The 22,261-nt window shown below is 37.2% G+C and overlaps 1 protein-coding gene across 33 annotated transcripts in view; it reads right to left on the bottom strand.

The window, feature by feature from the left end:
- LRRFIP2 (LRR binding FLII interacting protein 2) overlaps positions 1-22,261 on the bottom strand; it is a 109,370-nt gene that overhangs the window by 80,310 nt on the left and 6,799 nt on the right. For all 33 annotated transcript variants that reach the window (XM_044754222.2, XM_044754225.2, XM_014845796.3 and 30 more), the window contains one exon: positions 8,118-8,261. In XM_044754222.2, coding sequence (XP_044610157.1) covers positions 8,118-8,207 — 90 coding nt within the window. In that variant the 5' untranslated portion in view covers positions 8,208-8,261. The remainder of the gene's footprint in view (positions 1-8,117; positions 8,262-22,261) is intronic.

Genomic DNA, 22,261 nt, shown 5'->3' with positions numbered 1-22,261 from the left:
GCAGCCTTCCTGGCTTCTACTCACAAATGCCAGTAGCACACCCTACCCCCAGTTGTGAGAGGCAAAAGTATCTCCATACACTGCCAAATGTCCCCTGGGGTACAAAATCACCCTCAGTTGAGAACCACTGGCCTATATGATGGGGCTCCTGACTAACTCTCTGGCTCCTCTCCTCCTTGCTGTCCACGTTAGTGTTAATAGTGATATTACAGGAGGCATGACAGTTAAGAGTGTAGGAGCCTAAGTGCAAAATTCAGCCCTACTCCTTTCCAGCTAGGGGACCTTGAGTAACTTACTTCACTTCTCCATGCCTTGGATTCATCAGTGACAAAATAATGATAGCAGACCACCTCACAGAGTTGTCATGAGGATTAAATTCACTTAAAGAACTTAGAACAGAGCCTGGTACATAATAAGAGCTCAGGAAATGTTAGCTGTCATCGTTATTCCTTGAATTCTCCATCTCTTTTAGCCTCAAAAACTTGTCACACATTCTTCCCTCTGACTGGAAAGCTCTTCCACACATCTGACAACTCAATTTCCCCTACATAATTCCACTCATCTTTCAAAACTCTGTTGAAAGGGCACTTTCTCAGGGAAGCCTTCCCAAAGTGCCCAAATATGTCAAGTCCCTGTCACACACTCTTTAATAAAATCATTTACTTTTTACTGAAAGCACTTAATACAGTTGTAAATAAATATATTACTGTATTTCCTCAGTTCTAAGAATGCCACTGATTGTGACATACACTGACAATCACAGATTTCAAGACAGAAAATGGCCATACTAAATGTAGACCCTTTTTTTTTTTTTTTTTAGGGAGATTAGCCCTGAGCTAACATCTGCTGCCAATCCTCCTCCTTTTCCTGAGGAAGACTGGCCCTGAGCTAACATCCGTGCCCATCTTCCTCTATTTTATATGTGGGATACCTGCCACAGCATGGCTTGACAAGCAATCATAGGTCCGCACTTAGGGTCCAAACTGGCGAACCTCCGGCTGCCAAAGAGGAACATGGGAACTTAACCAGTTCATCACTGGACCAGCCCCAATGTAGATATTAATTTTGAAGAAAAAATATGAGCTGAAAATCAAAAAATTAGTCCATTACGTAATTATCTGTTTAGTGTCTGTTTTCCCCTCTAGAATCTAAGCTCCATAAGGAAATGACAATGTTAGATCTGTCCACTCCATATCCTCTGTCGCTAACACAGCACCTGCAGAGAGCAGAGGCTCAATAAACATTTACTGAATGAAAGACATTCAAAACACATGGTTTAAAAAAAAAAAACCTATTTTTAAATGAAAGATGGTATTAACATCCATAATTATTGCTGATTATAGTAATTCTTTGCATTTTTAAAAACCGCTATCCTTGCCAAAAGTTTTTTATCCTTAATTTGCCATGGCCTAAAAATGAATAAACTACTCAAATAAAATAGCAAAATAACTATGAGAAGATCACTAGCTCTATCAAGCTATTATGATTATCATTCCACAAAACAATAATAATAGACAGTATCTTCTAAACTAAGCACAATTCTTCCCTTTGCATCCTCCTTCTCAGGCTGCTAATCCATAATCAAAAACCACAAACTTCTGGTTCTCATTACTAGATACCTGGAATGGCTGTTACCTCTCTTAGGCAGCAAAATGAAATCCAACCAAGTATCCACCAACAGATAAATAGATTTAAAAAAATGTAGTGTGTGTGTGTGTGTATATATATATACACACACTCACACATAAAGGAATATTATTCAGCCATAAAAAAGGAATGAAGTTATTTAAAAGGAAAAAAAAGAGGAATGAAATTCTGATACATGCTACACCTCTTGAAGACATATAGCCAGACACAAAAGGACAAATATTGCATAATTCCACTTACATGAAGTATCTAGAATTAGAAAATTCATAGAGACACAAGGTAGATTAGAGGGTAGCAGGGACTCAGAGAGGGAGGGTGGTGAGTTATTGCTTACTGGTTACAGAATTTCTGTCTGGGGTGATTTTAGAAACACAGTCGTGATGGTTACACAACATTGTGAATGTAATTAATGCCACTGAATTGTAGACTTAAAAAAGGTCAAAATGGGGCTGGTCCCATGACACAGTAGTTAAGTTTGGCGCACTCCACTTCGGCAGCCCAGGTTCATGGGTTCAGATCCCAGGTGTGGACCTACCCCACTCGTCAGCCATGTTGTGGCAGTGACCCACATACCAAAAATAGAGGAAGACTGGCACAGATGTTAGTTCAGGGCAAATCTTCTTCAGCAAAAAAAGGTTAAAATGACAAATTTTGTTATAAATATGTTAACCACAACTTAAAAAATTAACAGTGTAATATACCAAAAAACAGTGAATTGTACACTTCAAATGGGTGCATTATATCTCAATAAAGCTATTTTAAAACATGAATTCTGGGGCCGGCCTGGTGGCACAGCGGTTGGGTGCGCACGTCCTGCTTTGGCGGCCCAGGGTTCACTGTTCAGATCCTGGGTGTGGACATAGCACCACTTGGCAAGCCATGCTGTGGTAGGTGTCCCACATATAGGGTGGAGGAGGATTGGCAGCAGATGTTGGCTCAGGGGTAGTCTTCCTCAAAAAAATAAATTAAAAAAAAAAATGAATTCTGGAGCCAGCCCTGATGGCCTAGTAGTTATAGTTTGGCACACTCTGCTTCAGTGGCCTAGGTTCAGTTCCTGGGCACAGAACTACACCACTCGTCTGTCAGCAGGCATGCTGTGGCAGTGGCTCATATAGAAGAACTAGAAGGACTTACAACTAGAGTATGTAACTACGTACTGGGGCTTAGAGGAGAAAAAAAAAGGGAAATCTTTAATTCTAGAAGTTGCAAACGTTAAACAGCCATAGAGCTTTCTTTCTTCCTTATTAGAGGTAGGTTTACACACTAAATAAATATTCATACATGTAAATTCTGCTCCACGTAGGAGTCTCAGAATCCAGCAAATGGAGTGTTCAAACTCCTATAAAAGAGGATCAGTTTCTATGCTTGTCATTGATTCTTTACATTTAAGAGATCTACACATTATGACCATGAATTCTTTGGGTACTGGATCTCAAAAGAAATCACAGAATTGTAGACCTGGAAGGACTCTCAGATCATCAGGTCAAAAATAAACAATATTCTGATGACCTCCATTTGAAGAGTGTGCATAAAACATGTTTTCTTCATGATTTCAACTCTAAAACTAGGAAAACAGTAATATTCCAGGCTTCAGTAATACCTTAAAAGACTTTGCAAACTCTTCAAGAGGCTTCAATTTCTTCTCATAGGAACACTCGTTACAACTTTCACCAAACTGACCGTGGTAAGACACCATAACTGGCTTTCATTCTACCCTCATCTTTGTCCCTTTGAGAGGCTAGCTGCCTAAGCGTCCGAAATTTGATACACTCTATGTTTTCAGGTAATTTTTACTGAAAGTCAACTCTCCAATTGCATTTCCCCCAAACACGTGGAACAACCAAAGCCAAATAAGCTAGAAAGGTAATTCAGATTGATCTTCTGATGCCCTAGAGGACTACATGGTGAACCCTTCCGACATCTGCTCCTCTGAGCTCTTCTGAGGGCTGTGACAGCCCATGCTCCCCCAGCAAAGCAGCAACATGTCTATTACAGACATTATGGGACATCTAAATCCATCCACATTCCTTCCTCATGCAGCAATCTTAAAACATTTCAATATCTTTTAAAAATGCACTCAGGTTTTACAAAGTGAAAAGAGTTCTGGAGATAGATGGTGATGATGGTTGCACAAGAATGTGAATGTCTTAAGGCCATAGAACTGTACACTTAAAAATGGTAAGATGGTAAATTTTATGTTGCATGTATTTTACTACAATTTTTTAAAATTCACTCAGTTGCATATTTTAGCATACAAATTACCCAGTTTGTGGAACATATTCATGCCTTTTGTTCCTATTCCTCCTCATTCCCTCTACTTGCTTGATTTGGAGCCAAATGAGAAGCATGGAAAAATGAACAGATAGTAAGCAGGAGGAAAGAGTTTATTTTTCTTTATTTGTGCCATTCCCTGTCTACTTCAAAAAACAACTTAAAGTGAGGAAAGATGAATCAAACTCTTAAGATTTAACCTAAAAATTAAAAAATAAAGATTAAGCTTTTTGTCCTTTTTCTTTTTTTTAAAGATTTTATTTTTCCTTTTTCTCCCCAAAGCCCCCTGGTATCTAGTTATGTATTTTTAGTTGTGGATCCTTCTAGTTGTGACATGTGGGATGCCGCCTCAGCATGGCTTGATGACCGGTGCCACGTCTGCGCCCAGGATTCGAACTGGTGAAACCCTAGGCTGCTGAAGCGGAATGTGCGAACTTAACCACTCAGCCACAGAGCCGGCCCCGCTTTTTGTCCTTTTTAAGTCTTACAGGGGCTCTGTTAGTTTTCCTTTGTTCCTAAATTAAGGCAATGTTTTTTTGTGAAAGGGATAATCTCACTGGAGAAAATAAGGATTAGAAACTATCTGTGAATGCTAACCATCCAATGTTTGAATGGACAATTAAGAATTGGCTATGGAAACTTGAAAGAAAAAGAATCACAAGGAACATATGAAAGAATTCTTCAAACAGCTAAACGTATTTCCTCTAAAGTTTTAAAACTATTTCATCCCACATTAGGCATGTATCATCAAATAAAGTCTTGAATCTTAACAGTAAAAACTGGCTCTTTCATATTTTAGGTTAAGGCTCAGTCTTTTGACCAGGTTATTAAAGTTGACATATTCATATATAGAACTCTGAAGACAGAAATAAAAACTTGAAATATTGACTTTTTATATCCTTTTATAATAAAAGCTTTTATTATTATAACTTCTAATATAATAACTGGATTAAACTCGGTTACAGAGATACAGAGAACAGGCTGGTGGCTGCCAGAGGCCGGAAGTGAAGGATGGGCAAAATGGGTGAAGGTGGTCAAAAGGTACAAATTTCCTGTTATAAAATAAACAAATCCTGGGAATATAATGTACAGTATGTTGACTAAGGTTACTAATACCATGCAGTATATTTGAAAGTTGTTAAGAGATTATATCTTAAAAGTTCTAATCACAAAAAAAAAATTTTGTAACGTGTGGTGATGGATGTTAACGAGACTTATTTTGGTAATCATTGTGCAATATATACAAATATCAAATCATTGTGTTGTACATATGAAACTAATATAATGTTATGTGTCAATTATATCTCAATAAGAAGAAAAAAATGACCATCCAGGATAGGATCCTCTGTGTACTTTGATTCATGGTTCCCAAGCCTGACTGGCTATCAAAATCCCTTGGGAAGGAGAGAGAGTGTGTTTGTATGTGTATTTAAATACAGATTTCTGGGGTCAGCCCGGTGGCATAGTGGTTAAGTTTGTACCCTCCACTTTGGCAGCCCACGGGTCACCAATTCAGATCCTAGGTGCAGACCTACACACTGCTCATCAAGCCATGCTGTGGTGGCATCCCACAGAGAAGAACTAGAAGGACTTACAACTATCACACACAATTATGTACTGGGGCTTTGGGGAGGGGGGGAAAAAAAGAGGAAGATTAGCAACAGATATTAGCTTAGGGCCAATCTTCCTCACCAAAAAAAATACAGATTTCTGAGCTGAACACCCATAGATTCAGATTTAGCAAGTATGAGGTAAGACCTGGGAATCTATACACTGAAAAAGTTGCCTGGGAGATTCTGATGATCAATCATGTTTTAGAACACCTATCTTAATAAATTTCTTCTAACAAAAAAGACTATTTTACCTTTATTCTCACTATTTCACTTATTAATCAGCAATAAAATAGCCTACTGCAAGCTTAACATTATGCTGAGGTTTACATGCATTATTTCCTTTAATCATCACAACAGCCCTGCAAGACGGGAAGACAGTATTCTTCCCATTTTTCAGATAAGGAAACTGAAGCCCAGAATAGTTACTTGAAAAAGTTACTCAACAAGCAACTACAAGAGCCAGAAATCAAAGCCACACTTGTAAGTCTCCAAAGCCCACCTCTTTGGGAGGTAGTATGGTACAGCAAAAGGAACAATGGCTTTAAATAGCTGAATCTGAGCCCCAGTTCTGATACCTTTTAGACATTTATCTCTCAGCTTCATCTGTTTCCTTATCTGTAAATAAGGCTAATAATAATACCTATCTTACCTAATTTATAAGATTATTGTGAGAAATCAAGATGTGAAAGTGTTTTCAAAATTATGAAAACTTATAGAAAAACAAGCTATTAACGGGGAAGTTGGAAAAGACTGAGAAACACTATAGCATAGTGAGTGGTTAAATGCTCATACTTTGGAGCCAGCTTCACGTGTTTGACTCTAAGCTCTGCTATTTCCTAGCTGTGTAACCTTAGGGAAGTTACTTAATTTTTCCTGCAATGGTTTCTTCATCTGTAAAATGGAGATAATAATAAAACCAATCAGAATTTTGTGAGGATTAAATTAATTAATGTATTTTATTTTTTTTTATTTTATTTTTTGAGGAAGATTAGCCCTGAGCTAACATCTGCCACCAATCCTCCTCTTTTTGCTGAGGAAGACTGGCCCTGAGCTAACATCTGTGCCCATCTTCCTCCATTTTATATATGGGACACCTGCCACAGCATGGCTTGCTAAGCAGTGCATAGGTCTGCGCCTGGGATCCAAACTGGCAAACCCCAGGCCACCGAAGCGGAGCGCATGAACTTAACCACTGCGCCACTGGGCCAGACCCAATGCATTTTAAATACTTACAATAGTATTTGTCACGTAGTAAGCGCTAAAGTGTTAGATTTAGAATGCTACCCCTGATTTTGTAAATGAAGGATCACGTGCAAAGAAAAATTCAAATACTTAATGACAGTATAAAAAGAGCCTAGAGGTGCTAGTATTTTCTCTCCTTCTAGAAATCTGTATAAATCCTTCTAATTTTGGAAGTAAACAGTTTGAGTAGTTTCAATTTTCAACTAAAACTACGTGGCTTCTAAAATGCTTCATTCATGCAAATACTTAAGATTGCTGTAAAGTAGTATGTACTGTTTCATTTTTAAGTATTTGAATTTTTAACTTTTTATCTAAAAATATCTCACTGATTTTTGTTAAAGCAATTTTGTTAAAGCAATATCACAATTTTGTCACCAGTTTTTGCATAACTTTACTTTGCTTCAAACATCCCCCTACAGAATGTGACTTCTAACTCAAAAGCTAACTGAGTAGCTTATAAGAGGAAAAACGTAACTATGAGCTGGATCAAAAAAAGACTGTGTAATATGTCAAAAGGAAACAGCACTAGTCCTAAATGAGTTATTTACTAAGAATAACAAAGAGGAAGTGATGAGGGAATAATTCTCACCAAAAGAATATAATCTAATAACACTCTAAGCAATTCTTGTACTAGATTAGCTTATGGTCAGGTCTGCAACTGCAGAGAGAGAGTCTGAAACAAAGCTGGCACCTCAGGAAGAAATCACAGCTGGGAGTTATCTTAAATTTCCAATATGCAACAGGAAATGTTGCCAGTGATTCAACAGGTGACACTCCTTTCCTTTTTTTTCTTTTTTCTGAGTTGTCAACAAACTGAAACAAACTACTCCAGAAGCTCTGTTACTAGCTCAAAGTTAAACATAAAAATTCCACTGCAATATTTCAAAAGATAGCTTAAACACTGAATCTAAGCAGATGTCAAATAAGGATTGTTTTTGTCAACATTTGTACAATGTCTCCTGGAAAACATTAACTGGATGCCCAACGAGCATTTCTACAATAGCTTTCATATCTTCAACATTCTAATTACTTTAAGTTTCAATGCTGAAGATTAATTATAAATTTCAATACATTTGGACAAGTACTTCGAACTCAAATAATCCACAAAAATAAAATGAAAGATTAATTTTAGATAAGTTGAATAGATACCCAAGTAAAGAGATGGTTAACTACATTTTATCCTAATACAGTATTTTAAAGGCCATATAATAACACTTTATTCATAGTAAGCATTCTGAAACTACCTCAATGAATGATTGTCTACATATATATATCTCCCTCCAGCATTTTTACAACATTCTCATCTGCACAAATCAGCGTTAAGAGGGGGTTTGCCAGACACACCTCTCTGGCAATGTTACTCAAAGCTTCATCTTCTGCAGAAAATCGGTCTTTCATGGGTGTCCTTTTCCTTCCAGAACCAGGAGTCCCCATCTTGTCTTCTCAACAGTCTTTTAACTATTAAAAGTGATTTCACTGTTTTCAGCCCTGAAATAAACAGAAACAGAATAATTTAGGGTGTTTCTATTTGTGCAATTTTTATGCTCATTTATACATTCACTTTCAACAAAATTATATTTATGTATTTAATTATAAATTAAAGAAATGAGTCACCAAATGTTTTTTCCTAGTATCAGATTATTCCAATAAATTTTAGAATATTTAAATGTATGCTAATTACTAACAATCCTAACTCTTTTTACCATGCTACCCACAGCAACCTCTGAGATGTCTTATAATATTAGCCTCAGAAAACTGCAGTCAGCAGTAATTCTACTTAACAGTTTAAAATTACTACAGCTCTTTCTAAAATTTATTTCCATTCTGAGTGAAAAACATTTCAGAAAAGTCATCAGCTTAAAGATTTGAGAGAATATGTTCAAGAAATTTTAATAGAGATCTTTAAAGCTACAAAGGTAACTTGGCTTTTTGGTGTAATTTAAGAAAATATTCCAATTAAATCATTACCACACAAAAGAACAAACAAAAGTTTATTATTCTGCAATTAACAAGAACCAACACTGTCCATGCAACAAATACCTGAGTGACTGCTATTGCCAGGTATTACGGGAGGTGCCGAAGACAAAGTGATGAACAAAACTGACATAGGCCAATGATTAAGAATATATCTATTACTATGAAATAGACATATTTTTACAACAGAGAGAAGAAAAACTCATCTACCGGGACCAAACAACAAGGATGATAAAGACCATGTACACTTTCTAACGTGTGGAAATTGAAATTAAAGATTCTCATGAGAATGAATCCCAATTTGTATGACCTCCCTCACTCCTATACACATTCCTGAGAAGTGCAGCTCATTTATCGAAATACTCATTAACTTAAAAAACTTTTTCCTAGTTTTAACAAAATAAACTGGCAAAATTTCATTACATTGTGAATCACAAAGGAATTCTCAGGTAAGTTTGTCCGAATAGAATGAACTATATTAAAACTACAAATTACTAATGTATTGGAATTTACTTGATTCGGACAAAACAAAACAGAACCACTTCATCAATTCACTCTTTCAAAAAAGCTTTTACCAATGAAAATGCAGGCCATTCCCATCTTATCTGACACCATTTTTTATTCCCATATAGCTTGTTATGACTGTCAGTCAGAATGAAGACTGATGAAAGTTTATTACTCTGCCACAGAAAATATATCTGGATATGATAAGGGATTCATTTAAATGGAAATGGAAAAAAAAGAATATATATCAGCAGCTGATAAATCACAGCCACAAATCAGGACAATTTCTGAAAAGCACAGAAGAGTTTTTTCAGAAGTCTCCTATTGGGCCGGCCCAGTGGCCGAGTGGTTAAGTTTGCGCACTCTGCTTCAGCAGCCCAGGGTTTCACTGGTTTGGATCCTGGGCACGGACACGGCACGGCTCATCGGGCCATGCTGAGGCAGCCTCCCACATGCCACAACTAGCAGCACCCACAACTAAATATATACAACTATGTACCAGGGGGCTTTGGGAAGAAAAAGGAAAAATAAAATCTTTAAAAAAGGAAAAAAAAGAAGTCTCCTATTATCCTCATCCTCAGCATCATTTTAAAGACCATTCAGTTACTTAATAGTAATGGAATACAAATATCAGTCACCTACTGAGAAAAAGTAACATGTCATATAAAGTTTCTTTTCAGACTGATGTGACAATTTAGCTGATGCACTGTGGTATCATCAAATATTTGTCCTTCAGACAGCTTTCCAAAGACACACTGAAAGACATTTCACAGAAGCAGGAGACAAAAACATTTAGTATTTGTCTACCTAAGGGAAAGAAAGGAAGTACCTTCAGGATGTTGTGAAAACAAACCTTCCAAAATAGACAGATATATTAATAAGGCTTTCCTTCTCCAATGAGCTTCTCATATAATACATTTCTGAAAAATAGGCATTTTGCACATGAAGTGGCACTTCAATCATGATACTGTTCACTTTTGTGAGAACAGAATGTGTACGTAATAGCAGTGTGTCACATTCTAAATATAGCAGACTTATTTCTGTCTGAATCCTGATAATTGCAGTTCCCTTATATCTAAGTATTTCATCATGGAGAACTCAAAACATTGGCATAAGTCTTTGCATCAGAGTCGTCATTACAGTTAACACTAGTCTGCATGATAAAACAGTTGGTAGTTATTCATAAGCTAATATCAATATCTGGAACTAAAGACAGTGTGATTGCAGTTGTTGACATGGGCAAAATTTAAAGTGAGAGGATCTGAGTGCAACTGTTTGCACTACCAACTGCCGTGTTGCCCTTCACGTTGCCTAAGCCTTGGTTTCTTCATCTAAGCAGCAGAAAGAACAACTGTCCCAACTATCTAACATGGTTAAGGTGAGGCTCAAATGAGTGGAGACAAATGCAAGCACTTAATAAACTATAAAGCACTTCATCAATGTTTAAACTGTCTTCAATTATATCTTTGTTATATTTAGCTTATGAAGTTGACAAAAGGGCAATCCTTACCTTTCTTTACAATTTCATACTTTTAACTAAACAAAAATATTCCCAAGTTATGTCCTTCAGCATGCATTATGTGATATTATTAGCTATGCTAAGAATTTTTGCTGAAGCATGAAACAATGTGGAAAAAATTAAAATGCCTGTAACTATAATCATTATACTGTGTAGCACATTTACATAACAAAAATAAAAATAAAAAAGAAGAAATCTGTAAGGTACTTTGTGATATTAAAAGTCTACTTTTGAAAATCCAAATGAATACACAAGTTTTGAGAGTGTGGACTAATAATAAGTGTTCATCCCCTTAGTAGAACACAATTGACTTAGAAGGAAACAGAAGATAGAGGTCATTAAATGGTACACTTAAGATCTGTGTATATATCTTTCTATGTAAATTTCACCTCAAAAGAAAAAGATCTCTAAATGAATACTGAACTCTAGTCGATGATGCACATGCTGAAATATTTAGGGTTGAAGTGTACTGATATCTGCTACTTATTTTGAAACGCATGCAGAAAAAAAAAAAGAAGAATAGATGAAAGGATACATAGGTGATAAAGTATGGCAGAATATTAATAGTGAAATACAAGTGGTAGGCACACGTGTTCACAGAACTCTTTCAACTTTTCTATATATTTGAAAATTTTATAATAAGGCATTGGAAAAAAGTAGTTGAGAAAGATAGATGATTAAATGAACAAAAGTAATGGAAACTGGGAACTGCAATTAAAAGTCTTGATTTGAAACAGAAAAGGAAGGCAGAGGTAATCACAGTATGGAACAAACCAACAGTGATGTATACGTTACAAAAATTATGGGCAATGGAGAGAATGGCCCAAATTCCTGGACTAGAAGAGAAAAAAACAGAGGAGGGGGAAGGTCAAGGGTGAGGAGGGGAAAAAAGAAGGAAGGAAGAATGTAAGGAAGGTATGAATTACAGTTAAAGACATCAATCCTCCAAATATCTGAATGAGACCATTACAGAAATGAATAAATTATTAACAGAACCTACAGAAAGAATAAAAAATAATCTAGAAGTTGAGAGAAAGTAAAAAATGAAAACATATATATGAGGCAAAACTGGAGGACCTGGCAGAACAAGGAAAGGTAGATGTTGAACACAAACTAAATCTCAGGAGAGTATTAAAACCTATAATGGGGGCCGGCCCGGTGGCCCAGTGGTTAAGCTCGCCTGCTACGCTATGGTGGCCCAGGGTTTTGCTGGTTCAGATCCTGGGCATGGACATGGCACTGCTCATCAAGCCACGTTGAGGTGGCCATCCCATATGCCACAACTAGAAAGACCCACAACTAAAATATACAACTACGTACTGGGGGCATTTGGGGAGAAAAAGCAGAAAAAAAAAAAAAGAAGATTGGCAACAGTTGTTAGCTCAGGTGCCAATCTTTAAAAAAAAAAAAACCTATAATGGTTAACTTAAATTCATATTTTATCAAATATAATGCCTATAAAGGTATTTATACAATGAGAACTGATTATACAATGAGAACTTGTATAATCACATCTACTTTCACATTCAGTAGTCCTAAGAATTCCCAAAAACATTTTTTAAAGTCTCATATTTTTAATATATACTATTTTTATACACCCAACACAACTGATAATCTTTCTATTTCCTCTTTTCATAAGATGACATGCCAGTGGTGCACTTCCTTCCTTGCTAACGATGTTATCTGATAAATGAACTCCAATGGGCTGTATGTTCAACATGATTTATAATACTATTTTATCAACTGTGTGGAGCCCAAATCAGGAAGAGACCTTCTTACAAACAACTGCATTCTCAGTATGCCCTAAGAAGTAAATCATTTTCTAGTACCACTCAAATGGCCTCCTTTCCCTATACCTTTTAAAATATCTCAGAAATGTATGGACATACATTCAGAGAATGAAAGGAAGGGAGAGAGAAAATTACAATTGCTGAGGATAGGTCAGACTTAAAAATGTGAAACAAAGCAGAAAACAGGAAAAGAACAGAAGTATTAGGATTAACGATAGAAGCTCAGGTAGCAAAGAGCAAAGATAAAACCAAAAATAAGGGAGAAATAGGAATGCATGCAATAAAGATATGATTTTTAACATAATTAATATGAAGCAGGTTCTAAAATTAAGAATTTTTTATAAAATAAAATATATCATATACCTTTAATTTTTCCCTTTTCAATAAATACATACGGAGAATTTGTAAGGCACTACATACATAATAACCACTGCCTTGTAAATAAGCAAAAGACTATAATAGGAAAATAAGAACAGTAAAGACATCACAGAGAAGATACTTACGCTATTTCTACAAATCCTTTCTTAATGGTGTTCTCTGAAGCACAACTTATCTATTTTTTCTTTCGTTGCTTCACTTGGTATCATATCTAAGAAAGTACTGCTTATCCCAAGGTGACAAAGATTTACTCCTATGATTTCTTCTAAGAGTTTTAGAGTTTTAGCTCTTACTTTTAGGTCTATGATCCATTTTGAGTTAGTTTTTATATATGGTGTGAGACAGGGATCCAACTTCATTCTTTTGCATATGGATATCTACCTGTCCCAACCAACATTTGTTAAAAAGACTATTTTTTACCCCATTAAATTGCCTTGACACCCTTGTTGAAAAACTGACCATAAAAGTAATGGTTGAGGGGCCGGCCCTGTGGCCAAGTGGTTAAAGTTCTGCATGCTCCACTTCAATGGCCCAGGTTCACGGGTTCAGATCCTAGGTGTGGACCTACTCCGTTCATCAGCCATGCTGTGGAGGCACCCCATACACAAAAAACAGAGGAAGATTGGCAGAGATGTTAGCTTGGGGCTAATCTTCCTTAAGCAGAAAAGGGGGAAGATTGGAAATGGATATTAGTTCAGGGCAAATCTTTCTCACCAAAAAAAAACTATTGGTTTATTTCTGAACCTTCAATTATATTCCATTGATCTATACATATATCCTTACGCCAGTATCACACTGTCTTGATTACTGTAGTTACATGTTAAGTTTTAAAATTGGGAAGAATGAGTCCTTCAACTTTGTTCTTCTTTAAGATTGTATTGGCTACTGTGAGTCCCTTACATTTCCATACAAATTTTAGGACCAGCGTGTCAATTTCTGCAAAAAAAAAAAAAAAAAGAGGGAGCTGGGATTTTGATACGGATAACACTAAATCTACAGATCAATTTGGGGAATAGTGCCATCTTAAGAATATTATGATTCCAATTCATGAACATGGGATGTCTTTCCATTTATTTAGATCTTCTTTAATTTCATTCCACAATGTTTCGTGATTCTCTTTTTTTTCCTTTCTGCTTTTTCTCCCCAAATCCCTCCAGTGCATAGTTGTATATTTTAGTTGTGGGTCCTTCTAGTTGTGGGACGTAAGACACCGCCTCAATGTGGCCTGACGAGTGATGCCACGTCTGCACCCAGGATCCAAACCAACAAAACCCTGGGCTACTGTAGTGGAACGCGCAAACTTAACCACTCGGCCACAGGGCCGGCCCCTGTGATTTTCAATGAAGAAGTCTTGCTATTCTTTTATTAAATGTATTCCTACCTACATCACTGAGGTCATGTTAAAGATCAAATGGATATAAAAGTCTCTATAAACTGTAAAATGCTTCAGAAACGTATGGTATCAGTGACATGAAAAAAACACAAAAGATCTGAAATCACAATAGCAAAAGAGAAGATAGTAAAGTAAAACTCAGAAGTAAATCCCCTGGCTAAAGTTAATCTTAGTTGAGCCATGGATGCGTGGGCAGGTGGGTGGAGCATTGTACATTTTCAAACACAAATATAATCCAATACCAGAACTACATTCTTAGTAGAAAGGCATTTTTCACTATTTCCAATTAACTAGATACGTAGCAACACTAAAAAGAACTGGAAATCCTCTTACTGAACTGTACAAGTATGTTTGCTTTCTGAGGTATATGGAATTATTGCTGAAATACTGCCTCCCCCAAAAGAAATGAAAATAAAAAGTAACAAGATAGATGCATGTAACTAACCTCTGTTATTAATAATAAAATAGAAGCGACCAGAACTAAGTCCCAAAGGAAAAAGAATTTAAATTAGCCTTAGACCTTAGGTTCTCATGATGAGAGATGAACTCTATTGACAATATTCATGTTAACTGTGTTCTAATAGTAACAAAAATAAAATGTAGAACATAACACAACAAAAGAAAAAATTACAAGAATAAATATGATTATTTTAATTTTTTTTAATCTATAGTAAAAACAAAACACAAAACTGAAAATGACCCAAACTGACAACAATAGCCTTAAGTCAAGGTCAGTCAACATGATATAATAAATTGTGGCATTAAAAAACTCATTGGGGGGCTGGCCCCGTGGCCGAGTGGTTAAGTTCATGCACTCCGCTGCAGGCGGCCCAGTGTTTCATCGGTTCAAGTCCTGGGCGCGGACATGGCACTGCTCATCAAGCCACGCTGAGGCAGCGTCCCACATGCCACAGCTGGAAGGACCCACAACTGAAGAATATACAACTATGTACCGGGGTGCTTTGGGGAGAAAAAGGAAAAATAAAATCTTTAAAAAAAAAAAAAACTCATTGGAAGCAAGCAAAGACAGAGACAAGTTTGATATCATGCCTATGGGGTACAAAAAGCTGACAAAATGGCATGTAAGGTATGATTGCAAATATGTAACACTTTGTACATATGAACAATGAACAAGGGCAATATGTTAAAAAAAATTCCTTTTTCTTAAGCTTTATACACTGTTGATAGTTACCTTATCAAAAAATGATTTAAACTAAAAGCTATAATTATCAGGCTATTTCATAGCATGAAAATATAAACTTATAAGAATAATCAACTTTGAAACTATATTAATAAGCTGATAAGGGAGAAAGATTCATTTAGTCTGTCAGAGCAATTGCAAGGTAGGACTATAAAAATTTACGTCGGTCATCTCTGGTAAAACCATAATTTTCTAACAGATTTCAGATTAACCATGACTCTTATAGACATAATGGAATTATAAGTAAATGAAAAACACATTGCTAATTTTAAACAGAAGGTGCACCACTGGATTAACCTTAAAAATGTTATAAAATTAAAACTCTGACTCAAATCAACAGGTCAAACTTAGAACAAAGAAGCAACCATTAATGTCCTCTATAAAGTCCTGGAAAAACCATCAATTTTCAAGTCTGCAGGTTCTAATTACTGGAGCAAAATTCTCCTAAATTTTCAGGTTTCCCTGAAGACCTTCTCTATGATTCCTTCCATCCATGTAGCTCACTCAATAGGGGAAAAAATAGTAGTGACATGAGGTACTTTTTATAGCAGAAAGGAAGATGCCAACATTTTCCCTCTCTTAAGCCATGTTGGTCAGGTTTGTGTAGCTTAAACTTGTCTTAAATAGAAAGGGCAAAGTATTGCCCTGAAATGGTAGGCAAGATACCAACCAGGCCCATAAAAGGAAGAAGTCAACAAGATATAATGCAATATGAGTACAACGTTCATGAGGGAATGACTAGAGAAGAGAGCCGACAGCACAGCTGTCAGAGTATCTAATCCAAGTGCCACTCTAATCTAATGACACGTGCGAAGAGTTCCACATTGCATACATTACTTATGCTCATAAAAGACCTAATACCAACATTTGGTGGCTCCTTTTTATAAAAATAAAGAAAAATTGACCCTCCCCATTCCCATACCTGCTCATCCACCACTCCCTACCCGCCCCCCACACACAAACAGAGAAAGAAATCATTAGTAACTTCCCAGAGGTTAAGGAAATGAGTTGCCAGATTGAAAGGACCTACAGAATGCACAACATAAATTTTGAATCCACACCAAGGAATCTGATAGTGAATTATCATAGTGAATTTCAAACACTGAGGACAAGGATGATTTTACAAGCTTCTAGGGGTGGAAAAATCAGGTCACGTATAAAAGATTAACAATTAAAATGGCTTCAGTCTTCCCAAAGTAATTTCAGAAAAAAGAAGACAATAGAATGATGCCATCAAATTCCTCAAGGAAAATTACAGACAACCTCTAAGCAGCCTATGCCCAGTCAAACCATTCTATTCTCATACTTGATTATTAAAGACAGTTTCAGACACGCAAGGTCTCAAAACTTTACCTCTTTACACCCTTTGTCAATAAGCCACTAGAAGATATATTTCATCAAATAAAAGAAAAAATCAAGAGAGAGGAAACTTAGCATAGAGAAAATAAATCCAACACAGAAGGGGGCAAAGGGGATCAATCCCCGGCAGGATGATAAATATCCCAGAAAGAAAGCTACAGATTGAAGCAAAGAGACACAATAGAGGGCTGTCACCACCAAAACCCCCACAGCCTTTGAGACTTCTTTGTAATATGAGGTAAGCCTGGTCCAGGTTTTGATCTGAATGTAGTTTGTCTTGACCCCATGTTGAAGTTCCTGCTGTCCCTTCTCCTGTTGGCTATATTGGCTGAGGACTTATTTCACACCACAGAAGTATTTTGCTTTTACCTATTCCTGAGAGCTAGAGGATGATGAGCTGAGAAAGAGCAGTGTACTCCCCAAACCATATTTCTTCTAGATATTTAGTACCTTGTAAAGATTTTAGCTCTGCCAGATGCCCTGACTATGGCGAGTCTTATGGTTTCCCAGGACCTACTAACAAATTTTCCCAAGGACTTACCAGAAAGGGCTCAAGGAAGACTACGTTCAGCTTATCTTCTCCTGGGAGCCTTCGTTTAATAGTGGCAATATGGACCTTTCCTTTCACAGCTAAGTTTCTACTTGCTATTCAGTTTTTCAAAACCAAACAAGATAGTCCTTAAGGATACATTCTATAGCAGAGACCAGCTCGCTGTTCATCAGTCACTTCCCTTTTCTGTCCACAGCTATGCTGCATTTCACAACCTTCCTTGCAGTCAAGTGCAGCCAGGTGACTGAGTTCTAGACAATGGAATATGGGCAAAAGTGACATATGCCACGCCCAGGTCTGGCCTGGCCCATCAAACCTTCCATGTAATCTATCACACTCCTTCTCTTTGCCCTCGTATCTGCCAGCCAGATGCAGAGAACTCAGTGAAAGTCTCTGAGGCCCCAGAGAACAGCAGAGTCACTAGACAAAAGGAGCCTGAGACCCCGGATGACTCTCTGGAACAAACTACTCCTTTCCCAGTGCTTTCCAACTCACAGCAGACAGAGATGTGAGTGAGAAATAAACTTTTTTTTTCTCCTTTTTTCTCCCAAAGCCCCTTGGGTACATAGTTGTGTATTTTTAGTTGTGGTCCTTCTAGTTGTGGCATGTGGGATGCCGCCTCAGCATGGCTTGATGAGTGGTGCCATTTCCATGCCCAGGATTCGAACTGGCGAAACCCTGGGCTGCCGAAGCACAGCGCGCGAACTTAACCACTCGGCCACGGGGCCGGCCCTGAGAAATAAACTTTAATTGTGTTAAACCACTAAAACTTGGAGGTGGTTTGTTAAAGCAGGTCAGCCTATCCTGACTAACAGACACAAAAAGGTGGTAGAGCTATTCCATTTTTCAAAAGTAAACCACATATTGATTAGGAATACATATTTAAGGGGTGAGAGGGGACTGCAAGGTTAGACACAGAATGGTCTCAAGAAAGTGATTAACATGTAAAATGGGATTGTGATTACCTGGAGGGGAAGGGGCGCCATTAAAGGATATACATACACAGGGAACTTCCAGGATAAGTGTAATATTTAATTTCTTGACCTATGTAGTGCGACCACAGGTGCTCATTTTACTATTCTTCTTGAAACTATACTTTTATTCTATATTTATCTACATTTCACAAATAAACTAATTATTTTGCTCAAAATAAATTAGGAGGATACACACTTGAAAAATCTGTTGAAGCATTTGGGAAAAATAAGGTGAACAGAAAACTAAGCAAAGAAAAAAAAAGCAACTCAACCCACTGGAAAAATTGAAAGTTAAACAAGAAAGGAAACAACCACGATACAGTTCTTGGCTAAGTAGTAAACAATATTTATTTAGTTGTAATGAAAACACCAAGTACTGATTTAAAATTGCAAAACTGCAAAGTTGCAGGGAGGGAAAGTGGAAGGAAACAATGAAGAAACACAAAATAACGATAAACACCATCAGTAATTTCCACCATCTGAAGATACTCATTCCAGTTGTACATATGTATTTTTAAACAAAAATGGGTTTATAAAATATGTGCTATTTTGTATCCAGCTATGGCAGACAGACTCTAAGGTGGCCCCCGACCACGAACTCCTCCAGCTGTTCACTCCTTTGTGTAAACACCTCCCCAAGAATGGACAGGACTTATGACTTGCTTCCAATCAACAAAATAGAACAAAAGTTATGAGACGTCATTCCCATGAGTATGTTACATTATATAAGACTGCCTATCTAGCCTACCTGCTGTAGACTCTACTCCACGGTTTGATGAAGTAGACATACTGGGAAACACCACAGGGCCAAGAACTTCAGGTTGCTGCTAAGAGCTGAGAGCAGCCTTTAGGAGCTTGAAGACAGCCAAGTAACCTCTAGAAAGCAAGAAGCCTCAGTGCTAAAACCACAAGGAAATTAATTCTGCCAAAAACCAAAGTGAGCTTAGAAACAGATTTTTCCCCAGTTAAGCCTCCAGATGAGAATTAAGCCCAGCCAACACCTTAATTGCAGCCTCATGACACCCTAAGCAGAAGAATCAGCTCAGTCATGCTCAGACTCCTAACCCCCAAAGAAGCTGTAGGATAATAAATGTCTGTTTTAATTTTAAGCTGCTAAATTTGTGTAATTTGTTACACAACACAGAAACAAATACAACAGCTTTTAAAACTACAGATGAATGAATTCATTAAAGTTGTAGGGATATGAAATCAATGCAAAAAGTCAATTACATTTCTACACACTGACGATGAACAATCCAAAAAGGAAATTGAGAAAATAATTCCATTTACAATAGCATCAAAAAGAATAAGATACGCAGGAATAAACTTAACCAAGAAGGCAAAACAGCTGTACACTGAAAACTACAAAACATTGCTCAAAGAAATTAAAGGAGACATAAATAAATGGAAAGCCGCCCATGTTCACAGACAGAAAAGTTAATATTGTTTTTTGGTGAGGAAGATTGGCCCTGAGCTAACATCTGTTGCCAATTTTCCTCCTTTTTTTGGTCTTTTGTCCCCAAAGCCCCAGTACATAGTTGTAAGTCATTCTAGTTCTATGTGGGATGCCGCCATAGCATGGCTTAGATCAGTGGTGCATGGGTCTGCGCCCAGGATCCAAACTGGCAAACCCTGGGCCACCGAAGCAGAGCACACAAACTTAACCACTCGGACACGGGGCCAGCTTCAAAAACTTAATATTGTTAAAATGTCAGTAGTACCCAAAGAAATCTACAGTCAATGCACTCTCTATCAGATCCCAATGACTTTTTTTGCAGAACAGAAAAACCTATCCTAAAATTAAAACTCACATGGAATCTCAAGGGACCCCAAATAGCCAAAACAATTAAAAAAAGAACAAAGTTGGAAGTATCACACTCACTTTCTGATTTCAAAACTTACTAGAAAGCTACAGTAACCAAAACAGTGTGCTACTGGCATAAAGACAGACATATAGACCAACAGAATATAATAGAGAGTCCAGAAATTAACCCTGCCATATGTGGTCAAACATATATGGTTTTCAACAAGGGTGCCGAGACCGGTCAATAGAGAATGGACAGTCTTTTCAACAAATGATGCTGGGAAAACTCGATATCCACATGCAAAATAATAAAGTTGGACCCTTACCTTATGCCATATACAAAAATTAACTCATAGTGGATCAAAGAAATAAACGTAAGAGCTAAAATTATACAACTTTAAAAAGAAAACACACACAAAAAGCTTCCTGACACTGAATTTGGCCATGACTTCTTGGATGTAACACCAAAAGCCCAGGCAACAAAAGAAAAAGTTAGATAAATTGGACTTCATCAAAATTAAAAACTTTTGCGCATGAAAGGACACTATAAACAGAGTAAAAAGCAACCCATGGAATGGAAGCAAATAGTTGTGAATTATACATCTGATAAGGGATTAACATCCAGAATATAGAAAATCCCTGAAGTTCAACAACAGAAAAACAAACTCAACTCAAAGATGGGCAAAGGACTTGAATAGGTATTTCTCCAAAGAAGTTAGAAAAATGGCTAAAAAGCACATGAAAAGACACTCAACATCATTAATCATTAGGGAAATGCAAATCAAACCAAAATGAGATACCAACTCACACTCATTAGAATCACTATTTAAGAAAAAATAAAAAAAGAAAGAAAACAAGTGTGTCAAGGACGTAGAGAGATTAGACCCTTGTACACTGCTGGTAGGACTGTAAAATGGTGCAGCTGCTGTGGAAAATGGTATGGCAATTTTTCAAAAAATTAAACAGAATTACTGTATGATCCAGCAATTTCACCTATGGGTATATACTCAAAAGACAGGAAAGAAACTCAAACAGATATTTATACATTTGTGTTCACAGCACCATTATTCACAATAGCCAAAAGGTGGAAGCAACCCAAACATCCATCAAGGATCAAAGTATAAACAAAATGTGTTATATACATACAATGGAATACTATTCAGCCTTAAAAAAAAGAGTGAAATTCTCATACAAGCTATAACATGGATGAACTGAGGACATTATGTTAAGTGAAATAAGTCAGACACAAAAGAGAAATACTATATGATTCCACTTATATGAGATACCTAGAGTAGTCAAATTCATACAGACAGAAAGTAGAATAGTAGTGACCAGGGGTTGTGGGGAATAAAGAGTTACTGTTTAATGGGCACAGAGTTTCAGTTTGGGAGGATGAAAAAGTTCTGGAGATGGATGGTGGTGATGGTTGCAAGACAATGTGAATGTACTTAATGCCACTGAATTGTACACTTAAAAATGGTTAAAATCGGGGGCTGGCCCCGTGGCCGAGTGGTTAAGTTCACGCGCTCCGCTGCAGGAGGCCCAGAGTTTCGTTGGTTCGAATCCTGGGCGGGGACATGGCACTGCTCATCAAACCACGCTGAGGCAGTGTCCCACATGCCACAACTAGAAGGACCCACAACGAAGAATATACAACTTTGTACCGGGGGGCTTTGGGGAGAAAAAGGAAAAAAATAAAATCTTTAAAAAAAAAAAAATGGTTAGGGGCTGGCCCCGTGGCCGAGTGGTTAAGTTCGCGCGCTGCGCTGCAGGCCGCCCAGTGTTTCGTTGGTTCGAATCCTGGGCGCGGACATGGCACTGCTCATCAGACCACGCTGAGGCAGCATCCCACATGCCACAACTAGAAGGACCCACAACGAAGAATATACAACTATGTTCCGGGGGGCTTTGGGGAGAAAAAGGAAAAATAAAATCTTAAAAAAAAAAAAAAAAATGGTTAAAATCGTAAATTTTATGTTATGTATATTTTACCACAACAAAAAAGAAAACTTTGGACAGATAGCAAAGGGTGAGCTTGGTAA

This window comes from Equus asinus, chromosome 21 (genome assembly GCF_041296235.1).
Source record: "Equus asinus isolate D_3611 breed Donkey chromosome 21, EquAss-T2T_v2, whole genome shotgun sequence".
Lineage (NCBI taxonomy): Eukaryota > Metazoa > Chordata > Mammalia > Perissodactyla > Equidae > Equus > Equus asinus.
This window is presented reverse-complemented; position numbering and strand designations above follow the sequence as displayed.